At 56.4% G+C, this 22,091-nt stretch overlaps 2 protein-coding genes across 6 annotated transcripts in view; one reads left to right on the top strand and one right to left on the bottom strand.

The window, feature by feature from the left end:
* MCAT (malonyl-CoA-acyl carrier protein transacylase) overlaps positions 1-1,613 on the bottom strand; it is a 43,529-nt gene extending 41,916 nt beyond the window's left edge. For all 5 annotated transcript variants that reach the window (XR_009543308.1, XR_009543310.1, XR_009543309.1 and 2 more), the window contains exon 1: positions 1,183-1,613. Coding sequence is in view for 2 of the 5 variants with exons in the window: in XM_060164918.1 (XP_060020901.1) it covers positions 1,183-1,602 (420 nt within the window). In the remaining 3 variants the exon portion in view is untranslated. The remainder of the gene's footprint in view (positions 1-1,182) is intronic.
* A 7,154-nt stretch (positions 1,614-8,767) lies between these two features.
* TSPO (translocator protein) lies at positions 8,768-20,290 on the top strand. Its single transcript, XM_060164650.1, has 4 exons — positions 8,768-8,909; positions 17,094-17,304; positions 19,352-19,490; positions 19,966-20,290. The coding sequence occupies exons 2-4, from the start codon at positions 17,123-17,125 to the stop codon at positions 20,152-20,154; spliced, it is 510 nt and encodes a 169-aa protein (XP_060020633.1). The 5' UTR covers positions 8,768-8,909; positions 17,094-17,122; the 3' UTR covers positions 20,155-20,290.
* The last annotated feature ends 1,801 nt before the right edge of the window (positions 20,291-22,091 follow it).

The raw sequence follows: 22,091 nt of genomic DNA, 5'->3' as shown, positions 1-22,091 counted from the left end.
ATGCAGAAGAACATGAGGCCAAGTTCTCAGGCGAGTTCAGTCCGGGGCTCTGCACTTTCAAGCTGACAGGGGTTCAGCAGTTCAGTGAGCCAGGTTCTGCTGGCCTGGTGCTCCAGCTAGAAGACAACACACAGAAGTGGCCTTGACTATCACTGATCCAGCCCTTTACTGATGAGGAACTTTAACTGGCAAGGCAAGTTAAAGCCTACTGGCGGACTCCTTGGTTGAGCTGTGATGCCAACCCAGGGCTCTGGATTCTCTTGCTTCTGCCCTGGTGCTGCCCCTCAGGCTGATGGAGACAGAGGACGCTAAGTACAGAAGTTAAGAGCATGACCTTTAGAGTCACCTCTGGATTTGATTTTTAGCCTGGGAGAGTTCCCTAACGTCTGCGCCTCAGTTATCTCATCTGTGAAATGGGGAGAGCAGCAGGACCGACCTCACAGGGCTGCTGAGAGAATTACATGGAGATAACACCCCTAAGTCGCTCAGCACAGACCTGGCCCAGGACAGGCACTGGATGAATGTTATTATCATGACTCGACATGACCACTTAAACTAATTCCTTTAATATCTCTGAGTCTTCTTTCCTTACCCACTAAGTAACAGTACTTACCTCACAAGGCTGTTGTGAGGATGAAATGGGGGTAAAGTATGAGCTTAACATTTACTGTTGTGATGATAAATATTAATAGCAATCATTTCACAACTTCAAGTGAACTGATACTTTCAGATATCACCTTCTCAATGACCCTTCCTTTAAGGGTGAAGCTTAATCCTTCTAAAATCATTTAGTAATTAATTAAATGATTAAGGGTCATTTAAAATCGCAACCCGGCCCTCCACTCCCTGGCCCCTTTCCCTGCTCTATTTTTCTTTCTGAAACACTTATCTTTAACACACTACGTAATTTACATAGCATATTTATTCTCTATTATCTATCTCCTTGCCCTAACATGCAAGCGCCCCAGGTGCAGGGATCCTTGTTTTGTTTGTTGTAGGCTGTATCCCCTGGGCCTACAACAGTGCCCGGCACGGTGGGAACTCAGTAAGGATCTGCCGAACAGATCAGACGTTGGAGCACGCCGGCCTGGCAGGCTGGAGCCTCGGCTGGACCGCGACCTAGCTGTGAGAGCTCGGGCAGAGCCCATTCTCCCCGGCCTGCCACCGGGCCTCGGGCCTCACCGCGGGCTGCAGGTGATGCAGTTTCTCGACGGCGGCCAGCGAAGCCACGAAAACGGCGGGCTGGCAGTGTACGGTGCGGTCCAGGGCCTCCTGCGGCCCATGCAGGCTCAGCTCCAGCAAGTCGTAGCCCAGCACGCGGTGGGCGGCGGCGTAGAGCTCGCGGACGCGCGGGTAGCGGAGCAGACCGCGGCCCATGCCCACCACCTGGCTGCCCTGGCCGGGGAAGAGTAGCACCGAGCACTGGCCCGGCAACCGCCGCACCGAGGCCTCCCGGGGCCCTTCCTCCGCCGCTGTCGCATCTCGCAGCAGCTCCTCCACGTCCACCGCGCCCGGGGGAGGCAGCAGGAAGCTCGAGGCGCCGCGGCGACAGCTCACGCCCCGGCCCCAGGCCCACGCAGCCCGCGCAACCCGTACGTTCATGCTGAGGAACCGGCCCCACGCGCGTTACCAGGGCGACCGAGGCCCGACTGCGGCGGCGCTGCGCAGCGCGGCGCGGTCCTTGACGCATTTCCTGCCGGCGGGCAGAGGCACCGCTGGGCGGGGAAGAAAGGTTCCGCTGTTACCGATTCCGTCCCTGCTCTGAAACTGTCGGCTGTGCGCCGGCTGATCCACACGCTTACCTAAACCTCCGCAGGAAAAAATAAAACACGACACCGCACCACAATGAGCCCTCAAACATATTTATTAAGTAAACAACTCAATGCAAGGTAATATTCAACCTAGCATGGGAAAAGTACTTGAAACGCTTCCACATTCTTTCTTGCATCTGATTTTCCCAGCACTGTCCTCTTTAATGTTTCCTACAAACCAGACACGGTGCCAGGCACAAAATAATCGTTCAATTAATACTTGTCCCGTTGAACAAAGCCCTGGATATTTTTCAGACATTAGTCTGTTTAATTCCTCACAGCAACGCTGTGACGAATAGGTGCTATTATTATCCTTAGTTTACACATGAGTAGACAAGGGCTCAAAGACAGGTGGTTAGTGACAAAAGGAGGACTGGAAATTGGGGGTGCAAGGCTGGGTCAGAGAGAGTCTAATTCTGACCTCATCTCTAACTACATCCCTTTACGCCCCCTGCTCCTCTTTCATTCCCTGCCAGCCTCTTCTAAGGAGCGCAGGACACACACACACACACACACACACACACACACACACACACACACACACACACAGAAGCTCACTCCACACCTCAGAATGAGGAAGATCTAGGTAGACCTGAGGTAGGAGATAGATGGGCCGCTGGGCTGCACAACTGGGGTTTGTCAAGTGGAGTAAAATTGAAGCTTTGTTCTCACCCAGGCACTCCAAGGACAAAGCTAGTGGCAGAAGCTGAGCTCTGCTAAGGTAAAGAGATAAGGCGCCCACTCCTGAGGTCAATAAAAACTTCCCTGTCTGCACATGCGCAGGAAGGCTCCTTGGGGGTCAGAAAGGGAGCAGCCGCCCCCCCACGGTATGTGTGGACATACACCCAGCTAGAAGGCCTCTGCAGTGGGATCCATCTTAGCAAAATGTTGCACATGCATGTTGGGGAGGGTCCTGGGACCCATCAGCTGTGACAAAAGAAACGAGATAATTGGCCAAATGTAAACCAAGACCCGAAGAACTGTCCTATATACGTGATTTAAATCACCTCTTTACTGAGCTCCTCATTCAGGACTCCCACACTCCTCTCTGTGGGCATATTTCTGGCTAGCTTCTGACTTACTGGCCCCCCTCATTAGAGAGGAGGCTGGTAGCCTTTCCCTCCAGGTGTGTATTTCTGCCCTGCTTCTGTCTTAAACAAACTGTTTGTCTGTGTGCTCTCCCACATGTTATGCTGTGTCTCTAATAATAAACTTTGTACCTGATTTTACAGTTTTTGCCTCCTTGAAACACTCTTGCTTTAAAATGGGGGAAAGAGCTAGGGCCCCTTTGCTTCTAGTCTCTAGCCCCTCGTGGTCTAGCAGCTACGATTCCTGGTTTTCATCTAGGCTATCCAGGTTCGACTCCTGGGCAGGGAACTACAATCTCTCTTCAGGACTGCTCACTGCTGTCTCTCCGAGATCAGACTTATATCATCAAGTCTACTACAGTGAGCTTGTCCTGAGAAAAGAATCAGATGAGCTCTCAGGTCATCCGCAGCAGCCTTGCTTTTGACACGGAAAAGGAGGAAATGAGGTGCATATCCAGCAAGAGGAGATTAGTTAAATAAATGATGGCAAATCTATACAATGCTGTGGTGATAAAAGATATGGAGGAGGTTTTCAGGTTAAGATATGAACAGAGCACACGCTGCCTCCAGAAGCACATAAACCCAGAGGAAAGGAATCTTTTAAAGACATAAAACACAAGGACAGGGAGAACAGGAACAGCAACAGAATCTCTTCAAGCTGGAGACCAGGATGAACAGTATTATCTGGTTCAGCAGACTCCAGACGGCCGAAGGCTGAGAACCAACCCTTATTCATACAACAGAATCCTTAAATGCTTAGGAACTGGTAGCCCTAGGCACTTCTAGATCTAAGGGTTAAAAAAGGCTGAAACTGGACTTCCCTGGTGGCGCAGTGGTTGAGAGTCCGCCTGCCGATGCAGGGAACACGGGTTCGTGCCCCGGTGCGGTAAGATCCCACATGCCGCGGAGCGGCTGGGCCCGTGAGCTGTGGCCGCTGAGCCTGCGCATCCGGAGCCTGTGCTCCGCAACGGTAGAGACCACAACAGTGAGAGGCGTGCGTACCGCAAAAAAAAAAAAAAAAAAAAAAAAAAAAGGCTGAAATTAAGAGAACTATTTGAAGGTGTCTTTGAAGAACAGTTAGATCTTTAGATGTCTTCCCTCTCTTTAGCCCCTGGGTGATACCCCTCCCTCATTCTGGCAAATGCTTAGCTCTGGAAAGGGCTGGGCAGGCCAAGGATCATGGTGAATGTGGGTTCTCTGCTGAAACAGGTGGATACTGACTGCTGAATGCAGAGATCTCCTCCCATGCTCCCAGAAACGTGCCGCCAGACCCCTACCCTCCAGGCAAGAACTGGAGGGCCTTGGGGAATCTGACCAGTACAAGAGGAAAATGCTGAAGATATTGACAGTCCAGGAAGTTACCAGACAAATGACCAACAAGTTCAACTTACAGTGAAGCTAATTCAACAAATACCATCCAAAGACTTATTTTCCTTTTTTCTTCTTATCATGAGCAGCCAGGCAAAGATTCCCAAGCATCTGAGGAAAGCCTCTTACATACAGAAAAAAAGAAAATAAAATAACTACAATGCATAGGAATCAGAGACTATGATGAGAGAAGAAAATAATTGTTTTAAGAAAATTATCCTTGATAGTTGAGAGGTAAGAGAAGACATTGCATCAGTGAAAAATGTACAGGAAGTTTTAATTTTTTTTTATAGTTTTTTTTTTTTTTTTTTTGGTCATGCTGTGCTGCATTCCAGATCTTCCCCAACCAGGGATTGAACCTGTGTCCCCTGCAGTGGGAGCATGGAGTCTTAACCACTGGACCACCAGGGAAGTCCAGGAAGTTATTTTTTTTAAAAAAAGAACCTTGAGAAAACAACAACAACAAAAATCCCTTGGAAATAAGAAAATAGGATAGCTGAATTTTAAAAAATCAGTAGAGGGCCAAGAAGAGAAAGTTGAGGAAACGTCACAGAAGTTTACAGAAAAAGAAGAAAGCAAACCATGAGAAGCAGGAGAGGAAGGGAAGTTAGAAGACAAGCCCAGGAAGTCCAGGATTCTGAGTAATAGGGATTCCAGAAAGAGAAGCGAGCAAATGGAGGGAAGGAAATCATCCCCTCTAAAAATCCAGTTTCTGAAAAATAAAAGATATGAGTTTCCTGAGAGCTGGAACATTGGATGAAATTAGACCCACATCGAGGAATATCAGCATGGAATTCCAGGACTCTGGGGATGAAAAGCTTAAAATCTTCCAGGAAGAACAAAGGGGGTTACACACAAAGGCTCAGAACACAGAATGGCTTCAGTCTGCTTATCGCCACCATGGCAGCTGGAAAACAGCGTGTCTCTGTGATGCTGAAGGACCATGATTTCCGACTTTGAATTTTTACTCAGTCAAACATCAGTCAACCACAGGACAGAGCGCAAGATCTCAAAAAAGATACCGCCTATGTAGCCTTTCTTAAGACTGCATCCTTGGGGACTTCCCTGGTGGCGCAGTGGTTAGGAATCCGCCTGCCAGTGCAGGGGACATGGGTTCGAGCCCTGGTCCGGGAAGATCCCATGTGCTGCGGAGCAACTAAGCCCACACGCCACAACTACTGAAGCCCACGCGCCTAGAGCCCGTGCTGCGCAGCAAGAGAAGCCCGCACCGCAATGAAAAGTAGACCCCGCTCACCGCAACTAGAGAAAGCTCACGCGCAGCAACGAAGACCCAACGCAGTCAAAAAAAATACATTAAAAAAAAAAAAAAAGACTGCATTCTTGGAGGATGGGCTCATCGCCAACACAGGGGGACCAGGAAGGGCGAGATGTGCTGTCCAGGAAATGAGAAGCCAGCTACCACAGAGGGGTCAAGGCCACCCCCAGGCTGGTGGTGAAGAGAGATCCCAGGATGACCTGTGCACCAGGCCTTCGAGCAGCCGGTACATCAGAGATGCACAGAGGGCTGTCATCACCAAGTTGCCACCTGTCACTGTCCTGCCTGTTTAGGAACTGAAATGTCTGGTGAGCCTGGCCTAGATTCCCGTCCACATTTGGCTGTCTTGATCACAGGCTGATGAGACCCTGTTCTCCCTTCCATGTTCTGCTGCCTGGCTCAGTGAAGGACACTGTTCCGTCTCACGGAAGTGTCCACCCCCGCTCCTGAGGTCTGGACACAGGTGCAGTGAGCTCAGAAGCAAGAAGACACACAGCCCATGCCTCTATTTCATATTGAATGTCCACACCACAGCCTGGCGGGATGTGCCGACAGGGGAGCTGCACACCCAGCCTTGCCCACCGGCTGCCCCAGAGGGACTCCTGTCAATGCTCAGGGAGGCTGAGGCCAGTATGTGCCCCAGCGGTTCAGTTCAGTTTCACCTTCGTAGGGGTCTTCCTCTGCCCCGGCCATCGTGTCCACTCTCTCCAGCCAGCTGCATGCTGCCCATCAGCTGTTTGAAGCGAAACAATATAGGGCTCAGGGAGACATACCTAAGGGTCTTAATAAAACTCTAAAGGAAGTAAGGGCGTGTTTAACCCAAAAGTCAAGACAGAGGTGACCTCTGGAGTGGCAGGAGCAATCCCCAGAGAGAGCGCCAGGAGGTTCCTAGGGCCCTGGGAATCTTCTTCTTATTAACCTGGGGGTGGACAGACGGCATCTTGTTATTATTCTAAAGCGCACACGTGTTAAATGTAGGCAAAGTTTTGATAATGTAGAAAGAGGTTTCTGATTTATTGTAAGGGGAAGAAAACAAATTACAAAACCAATTATTTCATGAAGGCATTCTTGTAAAGAAACGTGCACATGCTTAGAAAAAGGCATAGAAAAACTCACAGTGTTGACTGTGCTTGGGTAATGGGAGAGTGGGTGACTTTTTTCTTTTTGCCTGTATTTTCCAATTTCCTTACAATAAATATGAATTATTCATGTAAGAAAGTAAACACACAAAATATAAGAAAATACTGTACTCAAATCACACTTAGAATTGAGAAGCCTAATGAATGACACAATAGTTAAGAGCTCAGGCCCTGGACTGCAGGGGTATAAATCCTGACTGCATCACTGACAAGCTGTGTGACCTTGTCACCTCTCTGAGTATCCTCTGGGGATTGGGAGGGTGTTTTCCATGTCTCCTTCCTCGATTGACTGAGGCCGGGGGCTGGGTTTGTTTGTGTTGTACCCTCCAGGGTTGAGCCCAGAGCTGGGCAACCTGTGGTGCTCAATATATACATCCCTTGAGGTTGGCACGTGCCAAATGCCCAGGAGAGGCTCCTATGCTCAGTGCTGTGAAGTTCAGAGGTCACTGCCCGATTAGAGTGGGGGTGGTACAGAGTCAGCGTTCTGGAAGAGCTTCCTGGGGTGACACTGGGGAGCAGTCAGACTTGGACACGTGGAGTTGCCCAGGGTGGGAGTGAAGGATCCTCTGTGCAGGGGGAACAGTGTATGCAAAGGCACGGAGGTGGGATAGGGTCAGGTAGTCAGGGCCTTGAGTGCCGGGTAAAAGGCTTGGACTGTATCCTAAGGGAGCAGAGGAGGGGCATGGAAGGGGCTCCCTGGGGGCCAGCTAGGGAGGATGATGGCCGCTGCCCCAGGCTTAGGTGGGGTGTGTGGGGTTGGGCAGAGGGGGGCACAAGTAACGGGAGGCTTCCCAGCACCCCAGGAGGGGCATCCACATCTCATCTAGACCTGCAGTGTTAATCCCTATGGCAGCCACTGGCCCTCTGAACTGCAGGGGCTCACCCGTGAAAAGGGCGGGCCTAGTGTGTTTCTTCTCTGCCCGCCCCCTGCACCGGGCCCTGGTGCCCAGCAAGTATTTGGGACCAGAAATCGCTGCCTCCCAGGATGCCCCGTGGGCCTTGAGCCCTGCAAGCAGGAGGGGAGAGGCGGGAGGGAAGCTGCATTGCCTCCCCGCCCCGGGTCTTCCGGGGCAGGCGGGTTTGCCTCTCAGCCGAGCCACTGGGCACCTCCTTACAGGAAGCGGGTGAGGGCTGGCCGCTTGCTGGGAGGCGTGGCCAGACCAACTTCATGAGGAACAGTAGCCACAACGTGTGGGCCCGTGGTACCTTGAGGGATCCAGGAAAATATTTTCATTTCTTTTAAAATCAGAAGAAAAACGTGAAAAGAACCCAGCCTGGATTATACCTGCCTTTATACAAACGCAGTCAAAGGTAGAAGAGGTCCATGAAAGCAAAAAAGGCAGGGCCTCGGGAAGTCAGACTTCAGCCCAGGAGCAGCAGGCAGGGTTCACCTGGGCCTCCCGACCCCCACCCCAAGTGTCCAGTTCGGGCAGTTGTGGTTCTGGCAGTCTGCGGGCCCCGCCAGGCCAAGTTAGTCAAGGGGGCAGTGACAGGCCCTGGGCTGCAGTAATAAAGCAGTGCATGCCGATGAGGCGGTGAAGTGCTCAAGGCCTGGGCCTGGACACGCTGTCCCATCAGGGTGACCCTGGCCAACTGGAGGCCACCTCTGGGCTGTGATGGTCACTGAATGCCAAGCGCCTGTGGTCTCCTGCATTACCATGTAGCATCCTCCTTAGTCCCACCATGCTGTGCCCATTTTACCGATGAGGAGATGGAGGCGGAGGGAGCCAGCCGCAGAGAGGCTGGGCCAGGGCTGCCTCCTGTCCTGGGGCAACAGCTAAAGGAACTGGGGCTCTCCTCCGGAGATGGTGGCCAGGGTTGCTGTGTAGAAGGATGTTCAGGGCTCTGCCGTCAGGCGACGTAATTGCCCTCTCTGAGATCGGTGATCTCTATCGGCCCACTTTACAGATAGGAGAAATGAGGCACAGGAAGAGACGCGACCTGCCCGCAGAGCCGGCAGTGTCTGCGCGGCGGGGCGGTCACGGTGGGAAGGAGAAGCGGCCGGGAGGCGCGCTCGTGCCCGGGGGAGGCGGAGGCGCGTCTTTCTGGCAGGGCGGCCAGAGGAGGGAGCGCCCCAAGCCGCGAGGTTGTCGGCGGCCGCCGCCCGGGTTTCCAGCCAAGCCGGGCGGGGCCGGGGTGGGCGGGGCCTCGCGGGCGGGTCCGGGTCCGGGCCCGGCCCCCACCTCCCGCCGCGCAGTGCCGTTCCCCTAGCGAGTCGTCGTCGCCGGTGAGTGGGTTCGGGGCTTCGAAGGGGCGGCGGGAAGGGGGCCCCGTGCGGCAGCGACCCACGACAGCGCCCGCCCGCCGGCGCGGGGCCCGAGGGGAAACTGCGGCGGGAGGTGGCGGGGACCCAGGGGGCGGCCGGGGGGCAGCACTAGGGACCCGGCCATTGGGTCGGCCGGCGGGAGGGGGGCGGTGACACCCCTCCCCCCGGCCCTGGCCTCAGCGGTCGGCGCTCCTGCGCGGCCGGGTTCCGGCGGGATTGGGGGCGCGGAAGGGGGAACTTGGGCACCCCCGCCCCGCCGCACCCCGCTGGGCCCTCGGGTCCCGCGGGAAGCGGAGCCGCGGGAGGGACCAGACACCCCCGCTTCCCGCCCAATCCGGTAGTTGAGCAGCCGCGGCCGGCAGAGGGCGGGAGTGGAGGAGCGGGATACCTTGAGGATCACAAAGTGCCTGGGAGACCTCGGGCTCCTGATCCACTTGAGACAACCCATTTCTAGGGAGGAAACCCAGGCCAGAGAAGGGGAAGTTATTTGTCCAAAGCCAGTGAAGGCCCCGCGGAGCCTTAGGACCGGGTCCCTAGATCCCCGTCAAGTGCTCAGATGCACTGTAACCTACACGTCCCGGTGTGGGCTGGGCATCCGCTGGGACTTGCCTGTCCCCTGCCACTCCTGCAAAGGAGCTGGGAGCCCAGGTGGGAGGGGTCGTGTTGTTCCCGGAAAACTGGGTCCAAAAGGCACAAGCAAGCAGGATTTATTCCTTCCAACAAGTAAGGAGGGCGCCTCGGAGCTTTCCCAAAGAAGTGTCTCCCCAAACAGCCAAACTGGGGAAGTTTTAAGCTGCATATTCATGAAGGGGCTTGAGCAGAGGAGAATTCAACATAGAATTGGGGCAGAGGTCTATAGAGTCCAAGCTTTAGTTGATTGAAGTTACGACGGGTCAGCAAAGGTCAGCTTCTTGTCCCTTAGGTTCCAGCTGATCTGGTAGCTGAGCACTTGGGGTGAGGGTAGGGAGATGTGTTTAAATTCTGCAAAACAGCTCAGAAACGTGTTTCGGGGTAACCTTTACCACTGAGACAGAACTGGGAGTCTTTACAACTGACTTATTATCTTTGCTATTGTTATTTCTCTTGCCTGATAACAGTTGTCTGTTCTTTCATTCCCTTAAGATTATTAGAGGCCTGTTCAAGGGCAAGCCCTGTGGCCAGGCTTCGATCACAAAACGGCTTAGGCCTAAAATGGCTTCTCTTGTGTCAAGAAAGCCATGCACGGTTCTCTTCCTTGGGGGGCACTCGACCCTATCTGCTTACAGGGGGGCTTCCAGCTGTGAACACATGGCTGAGTGCCAGAGCCAGCCTTGCCGAGGCCTGTGGCCTGGCCCGGATTGGGAGCCTCTCGGGCTGGCCTGCTAGGGCACGATGGTACCTGGTACCAGCCACATGCTGCAGGGTGGACGGCAGGGGCAGGGGCAGGACTCGAGCCTCCCCTAAGGATGTGTAACTGAGGGTGTCCCAAAGGGTCACGGCCAAGGATGAGGCTGTGTACGAGGAGCACGGCCCAGAGTGCCTGGTGCACAGCAGGCCCACGGCCCAAAGGCCAGGCTGCTTGGATGTGGGCCGAAGGCCCCAGTATCTCTCTGGGGAGTGGCGTGGGGAGCCCGACACAGGGCAGCGGGAGGCCAGGGGCCGCTCCCAGGAAGCAGTATCTCTTGTCCACTGGTCGGGAAAGGGGCTGAGGAGAAAGGCTCTTCGGGGAGCAAGGAGACAGGCTGCTCAGCTTCCGCATTGGGAGCCTCAGACAGAGCCCTGGGCCTCCAAGGGAGTCTCTGAACTGGGGGGAAACTGACGCTCACCCAAGAAACTGCCCAGGGGCACAGAGCAATGCAGCTGGGGTTCAAATGCTCGTGGTCTGATTTCAAAGCCCTGCTTCCTCCACAGTGCATGCCCAGAGGAGTGTGTGCCTGGAATGTGTGTGTGTGTGTGTGTGTGTGTGTGTGTGTGTGTGTGTGTCTGCCTGGCCATGACTGAATGGTGTCCAGCTGGTTCAGCCAGAAACCAGAAACCGCTGACAGTGGATCGCTGAGCGGGGGTAGGGGAGGTGCTGACAGGGGGCGAGCGTACTTTGTGCCGTATACACTTTGACTTTTCATTACTTCATTTCTGAATCTGTCTCTTATTTATATTTTCTTTTACTTATCTTTGATTGTGCAAGCAATGCCTGAGCGTGCTCTCTGTCTCAATAGTCATTCTCCGGAAAGCAGATTCCCCTTTGTCACCCCCAGCCCTACCCCATCCCAGACCAGCTGGGTTTCCAGACCTGCTGTCTGTTACATTGGATACTTTCATAATGCAAAAGATTAACAGAGGTTATAATGAAGACGATTAGCTGTGAGTCATTTAAAAAAAAAAAAAGGAGCCTTAAAACAGGTCCCTGAGACCATCGGTGGTGGCTTGAAGGAGACATAGGACCCAGGAGGGGCTGGGTACAGCCCAGGAGGTGGGGACCAGAGAAACGGCAAAACTCTGTTCTGTTTCTGAGCAGCAGTTCCTGTCACCTTCTATAGGGAGGCCTCAGAGAACAGAAAGCTCCTCCCGAGGCCCACTGCCGCCACCTCCCCTTCACAGACGGGGCCGCAGAGGCCCAGGAGTGAAGCATCGCTAGGAGAGAGATCCTAGTCTCACCCCAGGGGCAGGGAGGATTCCGATCCTGAAACTGCTGTCCGCGGGCCCAGCTGGGACCTGAGGCCTCGGCGGGGCTGGGACCCTGGCCCTGGTGCTGGGGAGGGAGAGTGAGGCTGTTGGTCCTGAGAGGATCCTCTGGCGCCCAGGCAGGGAGTGGAATGGCTGAGGTGGGGTGGGAGTGGCCTGAGATGAGCCCTGGGCCCCCCGCAGGTTTCTGGGACAGGGCTTAAGGGCCTTGTCACGATGGAGGAGGAAGCTGAAGAGGGGAGGTGACACAGCCCATCGTTGTGACTGGCTGTGTGGCCCAGAGCTGAGGCCAGCAGACTTCCAGATCAGGAGCTGGAGGGGTGTTTCAGGAAGTCTCAGAGTCACCCAGACCTGGAAAGTTCTGTGACTCCCTGTGCCTCGGTTTCCTCATCTGGAAAGTGGAGCCCACTATGGAGGCCGAGAGATGTGGAACTCGGGGCCTGAGAAGAGAAGCAGTTGGCCTCACCCCTGCGGCTGTTGTGAAGCCGCGATGACCCAGGATGAATACAGCCGGGCCCTGCACCAGGCTCCGCCCCCCACCCCTCCCGAAGGCCTTGCACGGTCTCCTGACCCCAGGGCCTCCGCTCTCTGCTTTGCCCTTCTTGGCCGTAGTTTCAGTGGCCCCAGGCCTTGAGGGCGGGGCCTTTTGGAAGCATTTTCACCCACTGAGCGTTGGGTGACCAACCGGCTGACATTTTCTCAGCCTTGGGTCTGCGCCATGTGGCTTCTTCTCCTGGAGGCATGAGTGGTCCCCAGCACTGACCCCCACATCCCCTGGTTTATCCGGACCTCCCTTGAGCCTGCCCACAGCCCCACGAGGCACACAGGGCAGGTTACACCCACCTGATGTAAGGGGAAACCGAGGCCCAGAGAGGAGCTTTGGCTCGGCTTCACCAAGAGAACTGCAGGCAGGGCCGAGGTGGGCGCTTAGTCACCTTCTGACGGAAACAGATGAAGGGCGGGTGGGTGGCTTTGCGTCTCTGCCTGAGCCCTGCGCCCCCTCCCGGCCACTGGAGTGGCTCTAACCCAAACCCTAACCCTAACCCTAACCCCATCACGGGATGGATCTCCCTCAGGCCTGCTTGGGCCAGCTGCCCCGCCCTGCCCCACCCAGCATGACTCAGCTTGGTGGGTCCCCTAATCGGGTGATTCAAGAGCCTGGCAGTCCCCGTGAGGCCCCAGGAAGCTCTTTGCCTGGGCTCTCTCCTTGTGGGGCATTTGACCTACCTGTTTTCTGACCCTCAGGCTGGGCAGACCCTTTAATCCCCTTGGCCCAGTGGTGCATAAACACAGCAGCCTGGAAGGCTGAGCAGAAGCGTGGGCTCAGGCCTTACTCTGTCACCGCAGAGGGGAGAGCCACCACCTCTTCCTGGGTGTGTTTGTTCTGCACAGCAAGGGACCAGGGTGGTGGGCTCTCCAGCCCCGTCGGCTGGCACGCTGGGGATTTCCCGGGCACCGGCTGGGTGCCGTGGCAGGGTGACACGAGTGCCCCTGCCCACAACGCCGTGGGGAGAAGTAGGGACCCAGGCTACAACGTGGGTGAGCCTCAAACACACGCTCAGTGAGAGAAGCCGGACCCCAAAGTCCACATAAGGTGTGATCCCATTTGTGTGAAACGTGTGGAAAAGGAAAATCCACAGGGACGGAAGGCAGATGGTGGTTGCCAGGGGCCGGGGGAGGGAGGAACGGGGAGTGAGCTGATGGGTGGGCGTCTTTTGGGGTGGAACTTGGTAGAGATGGTTGCACGACATTGGGAAATGTACCAAATGCCACTGACCTGTGCACTTTAAAATGGTTCATTTTATGTTATATGACTCTCATTTCCATTAACCAAAAGCAATAAGAAATAGAAAACAAATAAATGATCAGCAAACTCTGAGGGGTCTTGATGGCAGGTGGGTCAGGGGTGGGGCTTAGGGACCGAAGCAGAGACTGTGCGTGTTAGTGTCCAAACCAGGGTCCTTCTTTTCTTTTTTTTTTTTTTTTTTTTTTTTTGCGGTACGCGGGCCTCTCACTGCTGTGGCCTCTCCCGTTGCGGAGCACAGGCTCCGGAGGCACAGGCTCAGCGGCCATGGCTCACGGGCCCAGCTGCTCCGCGGCATGTGGGATCTTCCCGGACCGGGGCACGAACCCACGTCCCCTGCATCGGCAGGCGGACTCTCAACCGCTGCTCCACCAGGGAAGCCCCTTCTTTTCTTTTTAATGTTTCATTTTGAACTAATTTTAGACTTGCAGTAAAGTTACAGTGGTAGTGCAGAGAGTTGCTGCGTACCCTTCACCCAGCTTCCCCTAGTGGAACCAGGAAATTCACACCGTGCCGGTAACCCTGCTAACGTGCTCAGCTGGCCCAGGACCCCATCTGTCTGGGATCCCACATTGCGTTTAGCTGTTATTTGTCCTTAGTCGGTGACATTTCCCTCCGTCTTTCCTTGCCTTTCGTGACCTTGACCCTTTTCAAGAGTGCTAGAGCGCAGGCCAGGTATTTGGTCGAATGTTCCTCCGTCTGGGATTGTGACGTTTTCTCATGATTGGACTGGGGTTTGTGTTTGGGGCACGAATACCAGAGCGAGTGTGTCCACCTCTGTGAACCGTGTCATGTGTCTTACACTGGTGGCATTAACCTTGGTCACCTGTAAAAGGAGCACTGCTGAGAGGGAGGGGGGCCATTCTTTTGGGACAAAGTGGGCATAAATTGGGACCTTCCTGGGAAAAGGCACAGTTCAGCCCCCGACCCCCTGGGCCTCCGTGTCCCTACCTGTGTGTGAGAGTCAGTGCGAGGTGAAGCCCTCCCACCTGCCCAGCTCAGGTCACGGTCCAGGGGAGCCCTCAGGCACTGAACACAGCTTGTTAGGGTTGCCGAAGGGCTGTCACTTGGCTGCGGGTTCAACACATTTATTAAACAGGCTGAGCAGGGCTGTGCCCCATGGCGTAGGTGAGAAAGCCGGCTGAGGTGGCCTGGGCTCCCCCGAGATGACACAGTGGTGGCTGGGTCCCAGGGCTCCACATCCACCTGGCAGCAGCACGGGGCCAGTGCTCTCCTGGCCCCGGGAGAGGTGGGCCTGCGTACTGTGGTGAGATCAGACCCTCGCCCCCACCCCAGGAACACTTGTGTGCACCCTGGAAACCAGAGGGCCGGGGAGTGGGGTGAGAGGGGCGGGGGGAGAAGGACAGGAACCTTTACTTGTCACCAGCCAGCCCTGGGCAGTGTTCATCCTCACGGCTCATCTGTGCAGTGATCGTGGGGAATGAGCTCACTGTCCCCACTCGACAGGCGAGAAAACTGAGGCCCAGGGAGGGGAGGAATCAGAGTCACTAGATGGCAGAGCCGGATTCTGCTGGATGCCTGACACTCTCCGACTGTTCCTTTTAAAATTATGCTCATTATAGACATTTCGGAAAGCAATAACAAAGCGTCGTAAATCCCTCTGCTGAGTGTGGGCCTTAGACTCCCAAGCTACCTGCTTGTGGAGGGGCCCTGGGCAAACGCCCCCGCCGCTCTGCACCATGGGTCCGTCGGCAGGTGGGATAAGATGGTGTGGGACCCTCAAAGGGTGAGGACAGAAAGACAGTGTTTGGGTCGGGCCTGGGCCTGGGCCAGGCTCACAGCCGTTCCCCAGGAGGTGTTTGTTTTATGAGGGTGATGGCTGCTAACGTCTTCACGCACTTGTTACCGTTTTTAAAATGCATATCCGTTTTTTGCTAAAATTGGCATAGTTCTGTATCAATTTTATATTCTGCTTTCTGCACTTAATGTTATGTTGAGGACAGTTTTCACATCACTAAAGAGTCCTCCAAGCTGGACTTGGGGGTTGACCCATCCTTAACAGCCCCCGGTGTTGGGCACTGAGGTTGCTTCTGCACCTCATGGAGCTTCGTGCCGCCCCAGGCCAGCCGCTGCTCCTTCTGCCCTGGGCAGCCTTCGCCCTCCACCCGGAAGCCCCGATGGCTGCCCACTGCCTCCAGATGCGCACGGCCTCTTCTGGGTACCTGCTGCCCCGTCTGCCTCGTGCCTCTCTCCTCCCCCGCCGCAGTCCCCTCCCGTGTCCTGGGAGAAAGTGCTCCGTGCCCTTCCAGCACCATCTTCTCTCTGACCCCGCGTCGGGGTGCCCTGTCTGAGGTCTGGGCCTCTTCCGCTCCATCGGCCGTGGGTGCCCAGCCCCCGCCCCAGCAGGCCATCCTGCAAGTTTGCTGAACGTAATCCATCTGTGTGGCTTCTTATCTCCTACAGACACTCCCGGCTTCTCCAACTAGAGTCAGGGCGTGTTAGCAGGAGCTCAGCCCCTTCATTTGGTGGTGGGGAAACTGAGGCCCAGTTGGGGGTGCTGATAGGCTTGGGGTCCCACAGCAGGTTAGGCAGAGCTGGCCCCCGACCCCAGCCCAGGGCCCCGCTTGCTGTCTGGCTGGACTCTCAGCCCCAATGAGCTCAGCTCCCCGGGAGCCTTGAGCACTGCTGGGCGCCTAGTAGGTCCTCAGCTCAGACCTGGGGGCTGCTGGGCAAGGGGGAGTGTTTGACGAGCAGAACGGAGAGACCTGAAGATTGGGTCCCCTCTGTCCCTGCCTGGGGAGCTCCAGCCCTGGAGGTGGTGGTGACAGCATCCAGGCCTTCCTTGCCCTGAGCGCCGTCAGCCTCTCAGGGCTGCTGAGGGGCCCTCACCAGCCTTAAACTCTGTCCCTTTCCACCCACCACGTCCATGGCCCTGGGCATCAGGGCCCAGCAGCTTTTCGACCTGGGCAGAGCCTGACCCCAGAGTGCTGTGTGACCCCAGGGAGGCTGTTTTCCCTCTCTGGAACACAGGGAAGGGGAGGTGATTTCAGGGTGGGCCCGTGGGATGATGTACAAAGAGACCCCCCTACACTGGGCTGGACCCTGGTCGGCCACGTTGATGTCCTGTTCATTTGCCGGAGGCCACGGTATGTTGGTGGGGAGCGGGTATTCGAGCCAAGCTCTGTCTGCTACCTGTTGTTGCGTGAATGACGAATGACTGAATGAGAAGTATTGGAGCGTCAGGCGCAGGGTGTGGACCGAGGCGGCCTCACAATACCGCCTGGGGAGGGGGGCTGGGCAGCCTTCTTGGTGGAGGGGACCCAAACTGGCCGTGATTGAGGCAGCAGAGAGGAGGGGTCACTTGCCAGGAGACCCAAGGCCAAGGGTGAGGGTGAGAGCGCACAGGAGCCTGGCAGGGGTGGACATGCAGCCGACAGGGCAGCCTCGTGGGTGGGGGTGGGGGTGGAAGCGCACTCCCTGGGGCCCTTGGGCTGGGTGGGGCTGCAGGGCGGACTCAGCACTGGCCCCCCAGCCTCACACATCTTTTCTGCACCTCCTGCTGTTCCATCAGTTGACTGGTTGAGCCATGAGTGATGAGGGGCTGGTAACAGACCCACCCCGGGTTTGTGCACAGTAGGTCCTCAGGAAGCGCCAGGGGAGGCCCCGCCCCAGCTCTGGAGCATCGCCGCCTCTCACCCCAGCCCTGTCTTCTCTTTCAGAACTTTCCGGAACAGCAGCTGCAGCAGCAATGGCCCCGCCCTGGGTGCCCGCCGTGGGCTTCACGCTGGTGCCCAGTCTGGGGGGCTTCCTGGGCTCCCACTATGTCCGCGGGGAGAGTCTCCGCTGGTACGCCGGTCTGCAGAAGCCCTCGTGGCACCCGCCCCGCTGGACGCTGGCTCCCATCTGGGGCACGCTGTACTCGGCCATGGGGTAGGTGGGCATGGGTGCTGGCCTGGCAGCTGGGCCTGTCCACCTGCCGGGGCAGGCAGGGCAGGGCGAGGCCCAGGCCCGAGGGCAGAGCTTCTCCTCCAGAGCGGGAGCTGTGCAGGTGTTCCCGGGGCAGCGGGTACCACTTCCTGGCCTCGTTTGGCAAGTGAGGGTGGAGAAAACTATGGGGCCTGTTGGTTACACAACTGAACTTTTTCCTCTGGGGCCTCCTGGGAGGGGTGGGCAGCCCTGTACTGGCATTCTGGCTGTTTTCACAGCAGCAGGCTGAGGCCGGCTCAGTGTGCAAAGTTCAGACGTGGGCATGTGGATGCTGCCAAGGTCGGTAGCAGTAAGAACAGCAGTAATAGTAGCCATCTGTCGAGCACCTGCCCGGTGACAGGCTTTGTCTCGGTTAATTTTCACGACCCCCCCATTCGACAAGGGACCTCCCACAGACACAGGGCTTTGGAGCCGGGGCCCTACAGGATTTCCTGGACTAGACCCAGGAACTGCCACCAGGCAAAGCAGGACTGGATGGGGGAGTGCCCCCCCCCGCCCCCCCCCCCCCCCCCCCCCCGTGGCTCCAGTGGGAACCGCACCCAGGAGGCTGGTCGGCTTCCTGCCCTTCTCGGGAAGGTTCCCTGCATACTGGTTCCGTGTCAGCCCAGTGCAGGGTGGGGCTGCAGAGGGCAGGTAGCAGAGACCAGGCTGATGCCCCAGGGTTCTTTTTTTTTTTAATTTAAAAAATTTTTTATTTATTTTATTTTTATTTATTTATGGCTGCGTTGCTGCACGCAGGCTTTCTCTAGTTACGTCAAGCGGGGCCTACTCTCCTTTACGGGGCGCGGGCTTCTCATTGCGGTGGCTTCTCTTGTTGTGGAGCACGGGCTCTAGGCACGCGGGCTTCAGTAGTTGTGGCTCACTAGCTCGGTTGCTCTGTGGCATGTGGGATCTTCCCGGACCAGGGATTGAACCCGTGTCCCCTGCATTGGCAGGTGGACTCTTAACCACTGGGCCACCAGGGAAGTCCGCCCCAGGGTTCTGATGGGAGTAAGATAGTCCTGGAAACCTGGGTGTCACCTGGGCCACACCCTCTGCCAGCCCCAGGCCCTCCTGTATCCTGCTTTCTCCTCCCCGTCCCGGCCCAGGCACCACTGTTTCTGCCTTAACTTGCTCCAGCCTCCAGGCCTCCCACCGCCGTCAACATCCTGATGGAGCATAAGTCTGGCACCTCTCTTGTGGAACCCCGTGGAGACTCCCTGTGGCCCAGATAAGGTCCAACCCCTCACAGAATAAAAAGCCCAGGCTCTGGCCTCAGACCACCCGGGTTCAAATGCTGACTCACCTACTGATTGCCTGCCACGAGCCCTTAGCGCTTTGACTGTCTGTGCCACAGTTTCTGCACCTGTAACATGGGAGTGGTAGTACTGCCCATCTCATGACGTTACCATGAGAATGAATGAGCTAATGCTCGGAAAGAGCGGTGCCTGCGTGTGTAAATGCTGGAGGGCATTAGCTATTATTATTGGTGGTGTTATTGTTGTCCTTGTGGCCCTAAGAGCCCCATGACCAGGCCTTCTTCTGCTTCACCTCCCCAGTGCCCCCCAGACTTCACCAGTAACATAGGCTCACTCAGGGGTCTCGTGCATGCCTCTAAGCCTTTGCATATCCTCGTTGCCTCCCCTGGCAAACTCATACTCATCCTCTAAGGCCCAGCCCAAAAGTCCCATCCTGTTTACTTGCATGCCTTATGTGCTTCCCCCTTTATAGAACTGATGAAGATAATAATGTCAAATATTTATTGAGTGTCCCATGTGCCAGGTACTGCCCTACGCACTGCCAGTGTATTAAGTAGAATCTCCACAGCAACCCCGTGAGAAACAAAGGCCCAGAGAGGTTAAGCAACTTCCCTGAGGCCACACAGCAGTCAGTGGCAGGGCATGCCTGAGCCATCAGTGTGTGGTCCCAGAGGTGAGCTTGGCTTCTAGCCCTGCAGGGAGGCTCCTGGCCTCTTCCCTGTTGGTGCCCTGACCGGCAGCCTCTCTTTCAGGTATGGCTCCTACATGATCTGGAAAGAGCTGGGGGGCTTCTCGAAGGAGGCTGTGGTTCCCCTGGGCCTCTACGCTGGGCAGCTGGCTCTGAACTGGGCATGGCCTCCCCTCTTCTTCGGTGCCCGACAAATGGGTTGGGTAAGTGTGACCTTGGCTTGTCTCCCTGGTCCCTGGAGACGGCCCCTCCCTTGGGGGACATGGGGCATCACATCCCAGACCCCCAGGGTCAGAGTCTAAGGGCGGGGGCAGGGGAGGCACTTGGCTGCTGGTTCACGTCTCCTCAGAAGCTCTTAGGGGACCAGGGCCCCTCAGCTGCTCTTCTTCCAATGCAGGAAGCCTTGTGGGGCTCTGATGGGTTTAGGGGCCGTTGGTATAGGAGAACCCACATTACACCTGGTGCTGTGCACCCCACACATGACATAGTCAGGGAAGGCAATTGTTCCCATTTTACAGATGAGGAAACCGAGGCAGAAAAGGGGGAGGGGCTTGGCCAGGTCACTGAGAGGCAGATGGAGAGTTCCCTCAGGCATTGTGGTGGTGGGCAGCTGGGACACACAGCCCCATGGGTACGTGGAGCCTCAGGCCTCCCTGTCGTCCCTCTGTGTCTGTGCAGGCCCTGGTGGACCTCCTGCTGATGGGTGGAGTGGCGGCAGCCACGGCCGTGGTCTGGCACCAGGTGAGCCCACCGGCCGCCTGCCTGCTCTACCCGTACCTGGCCTGGCTGGCCTTTGCGGCCACGCTCAACTACTGCGTCTGGCGGGACAACCAGGACCACAGCCGTGGCCGTCGGCTCTCGGAATGAAGGCGCCCCGTCCTCCGAGGACTGCAGCCACTGCGGGTCAGGCGTTGCTGGTGGTGGTGGCCCCCGGGCTCTCCTGGCCGCCAGGCTGCCTGTGTGTCCGGTCTCAGCCCAGGGGTCACCAGCAGTTTCAGAGGTGCTCCAGGCCGAGCCCCCACCCCAGAAACAGAATCCTGTGCTTTCTGCACTGCTCGAAGCTCGCTGTCAGAATGTGGAATTTTATAAGCCAAATAAAGTTTTTCAACCTCCTGGCAGTGGCCTTTTTACTTGGGGGGGACCCTTGGCCGTGGGGAGGGCGAGGGGCTCGTCCTCTTGCTGGATGCGTCCGGGTTGTACCATCCAGATGACGCTGGGCCCGGCCGGGGCTTCGCCACAATTCTCGGGACCCTTCCAGGAGCGGAGGTGGCCCGTCCAGGGTGGAGCAGCAGACACTGGCATAGCTGCAGCTGAGGAAGGAGGCCCTGCCCACCTCCCTCACGTCCAGAAAGCCCAACCCAGCCACTTGAAGGGCACAGGCCCACAGCCTGCCTGGTCCAATGCCTGACTCTGCTCGGGCGCCAAGAGTGGTCCTCTGCTGGCCTCAGCCAGGATGGGGTTGGGCCCAGAGCAGGGGACACCGACCAACCTGTCCCTGGGGTGCTGGGACTCATGCCAGCCTCACCCCGTCAGGGACAGCCTCGCAAACACTCCATCTGGGAGGGGAGGTCAGAGGCAGTATTGGCCATGCCCCAACCTAGCAGACAGCTCCTCCCTGGCCCAGGTCCACCCAGATTTGGAGGTGTCACCCCCGGCTTCGAATTGGGGGACCCATGACCTGTGCGGGCAGCTGTTGGGAGTGGGGCCGGGCAGAGCCTCTTCCCCAGGCTGCTGCTGGAGCGCCGACTCCTCGCCCTCTGAGTTCCTACAACCTGTGCTGCGCCCGGCAGCAGACTCCTAGGACCAGGGCTGGTCCAAGCTGCTGGCCTTTTTGTTGCTTGTCTGTTTGGTTTCGGTCATTGAATAAGTTAATTCAAATTAAGTAAAAATACAATTTCCGTATCTAGAGCTCACACGCATTTTGGCAGCCGGTGGCTTTTGCCGCTCCTCCCTCTCACCTTGCCTCTTCCGTCCTCACATCCGGACGTGACCACACAGTACGGAACGCTCCGGGAGATGGGCAGACAGCTGACTGCATTCTTCTGAGAGAAGGGGCAGCTCTTTCAGTGGCTGTCACTTCGCCCACACTCAACCCTGGTGGAATTTCACGCCCCACAGACTGTGCTCAGGAATCCAGCAGCTTGGTAGCCACGAGCACTTAGCTGAGCCCTTGGCCAGCTCCACAGTTCTTCTTCTTTTAAAAAAAAAAAACATTTATTTTTGGCTATGCTGGGTCTTAGTTGTGGCATGCGGGATCTTCACTGCAGCATTCGGGATCTAGCTCCCCAACCAGGGATCGAACCCGGGCCCCCTGCATTGGGAGTGCAGAGTCTTACCCACTGCCCCACCCGGGAATCCCCTCCCCAGTTCTTCTGATGCTCATTAGAGCAGAAGCGTCAGATGGGGGACTCTGCACATCCTTTTCACTAATTTATTTCTAAAGTTCTCCGAGACGGTCAGGGGTGCTCCGTGGAGCATCGTGGGCACCGTGTGCCTGCCAGACTTAGCACATTGAGTGTACCTGAGGCTTCTGGAATCTTCTCAGTGGTGCTCATGCAGAGCCCTTTTTCCCATTCCGTACATTCGTGGGTTTGTTCATCTCTAGCAACATCCCACATCCTTTCTCCTGGCCACAAAAACACACACGGCCATAGAAACACCCAGGAAAACGGGCGAGAGGAGGGCGCGTTTTGCTGTTTTGTTTGCTACTTTCTCACGATGCTCTCCCCGTGCTTCATGATTAGATGGCATTTCTGAGCTGTCGCCACCCACGAGGGACTTCAGGGTTCTGACAGTCTCTGTGT

This window comes from Lagenorhynchus albirostris, chromosome 11 (assembly GCF_949774975.1).
Source record: "Lagenorhynchus albirostris chromosome 11, mLagAlb1.1, whole genome shotgun sequence".
Taxonomy (NCBI): Eukaryota; Metazoa; Chordata; class Mammalia; order Artiodactyla; family Delphinidae; genus Lagenorhynchus; species Lagenorhynchus albirostris.
The sequence above is the reverse complement of the archived record's forward strand: the minus strand, read 5'-3'. Positions and strand labels throughout refer to the sequence as shown.

Excerpts from the sequence above, each read along its gene's own strand:
- TSPO (XM_060164650.1), top strand. The coding sequence starts at position 17,123 with ATGGCCCCGCCCTGGGTGCCCGCCGTGGGCTTCACGCTGGTGCCCAGT. Across the intron at positions 17,305-19,351 it reads ACGCTGTACTCGGCCATGGG|GTATGGCTCCTACATGATCT; the intron begins GTAGGTGGGCAT and ends CCTCTCTTTCAG. Across the intron at positions 19,491-19,965 it reads GTGCCCGACAAATGGGTTGG|GCCCTGGTGGACCTCCTGCT; the intron begins GTAAGTGTGACC and ends GTGTCTGTGCAG.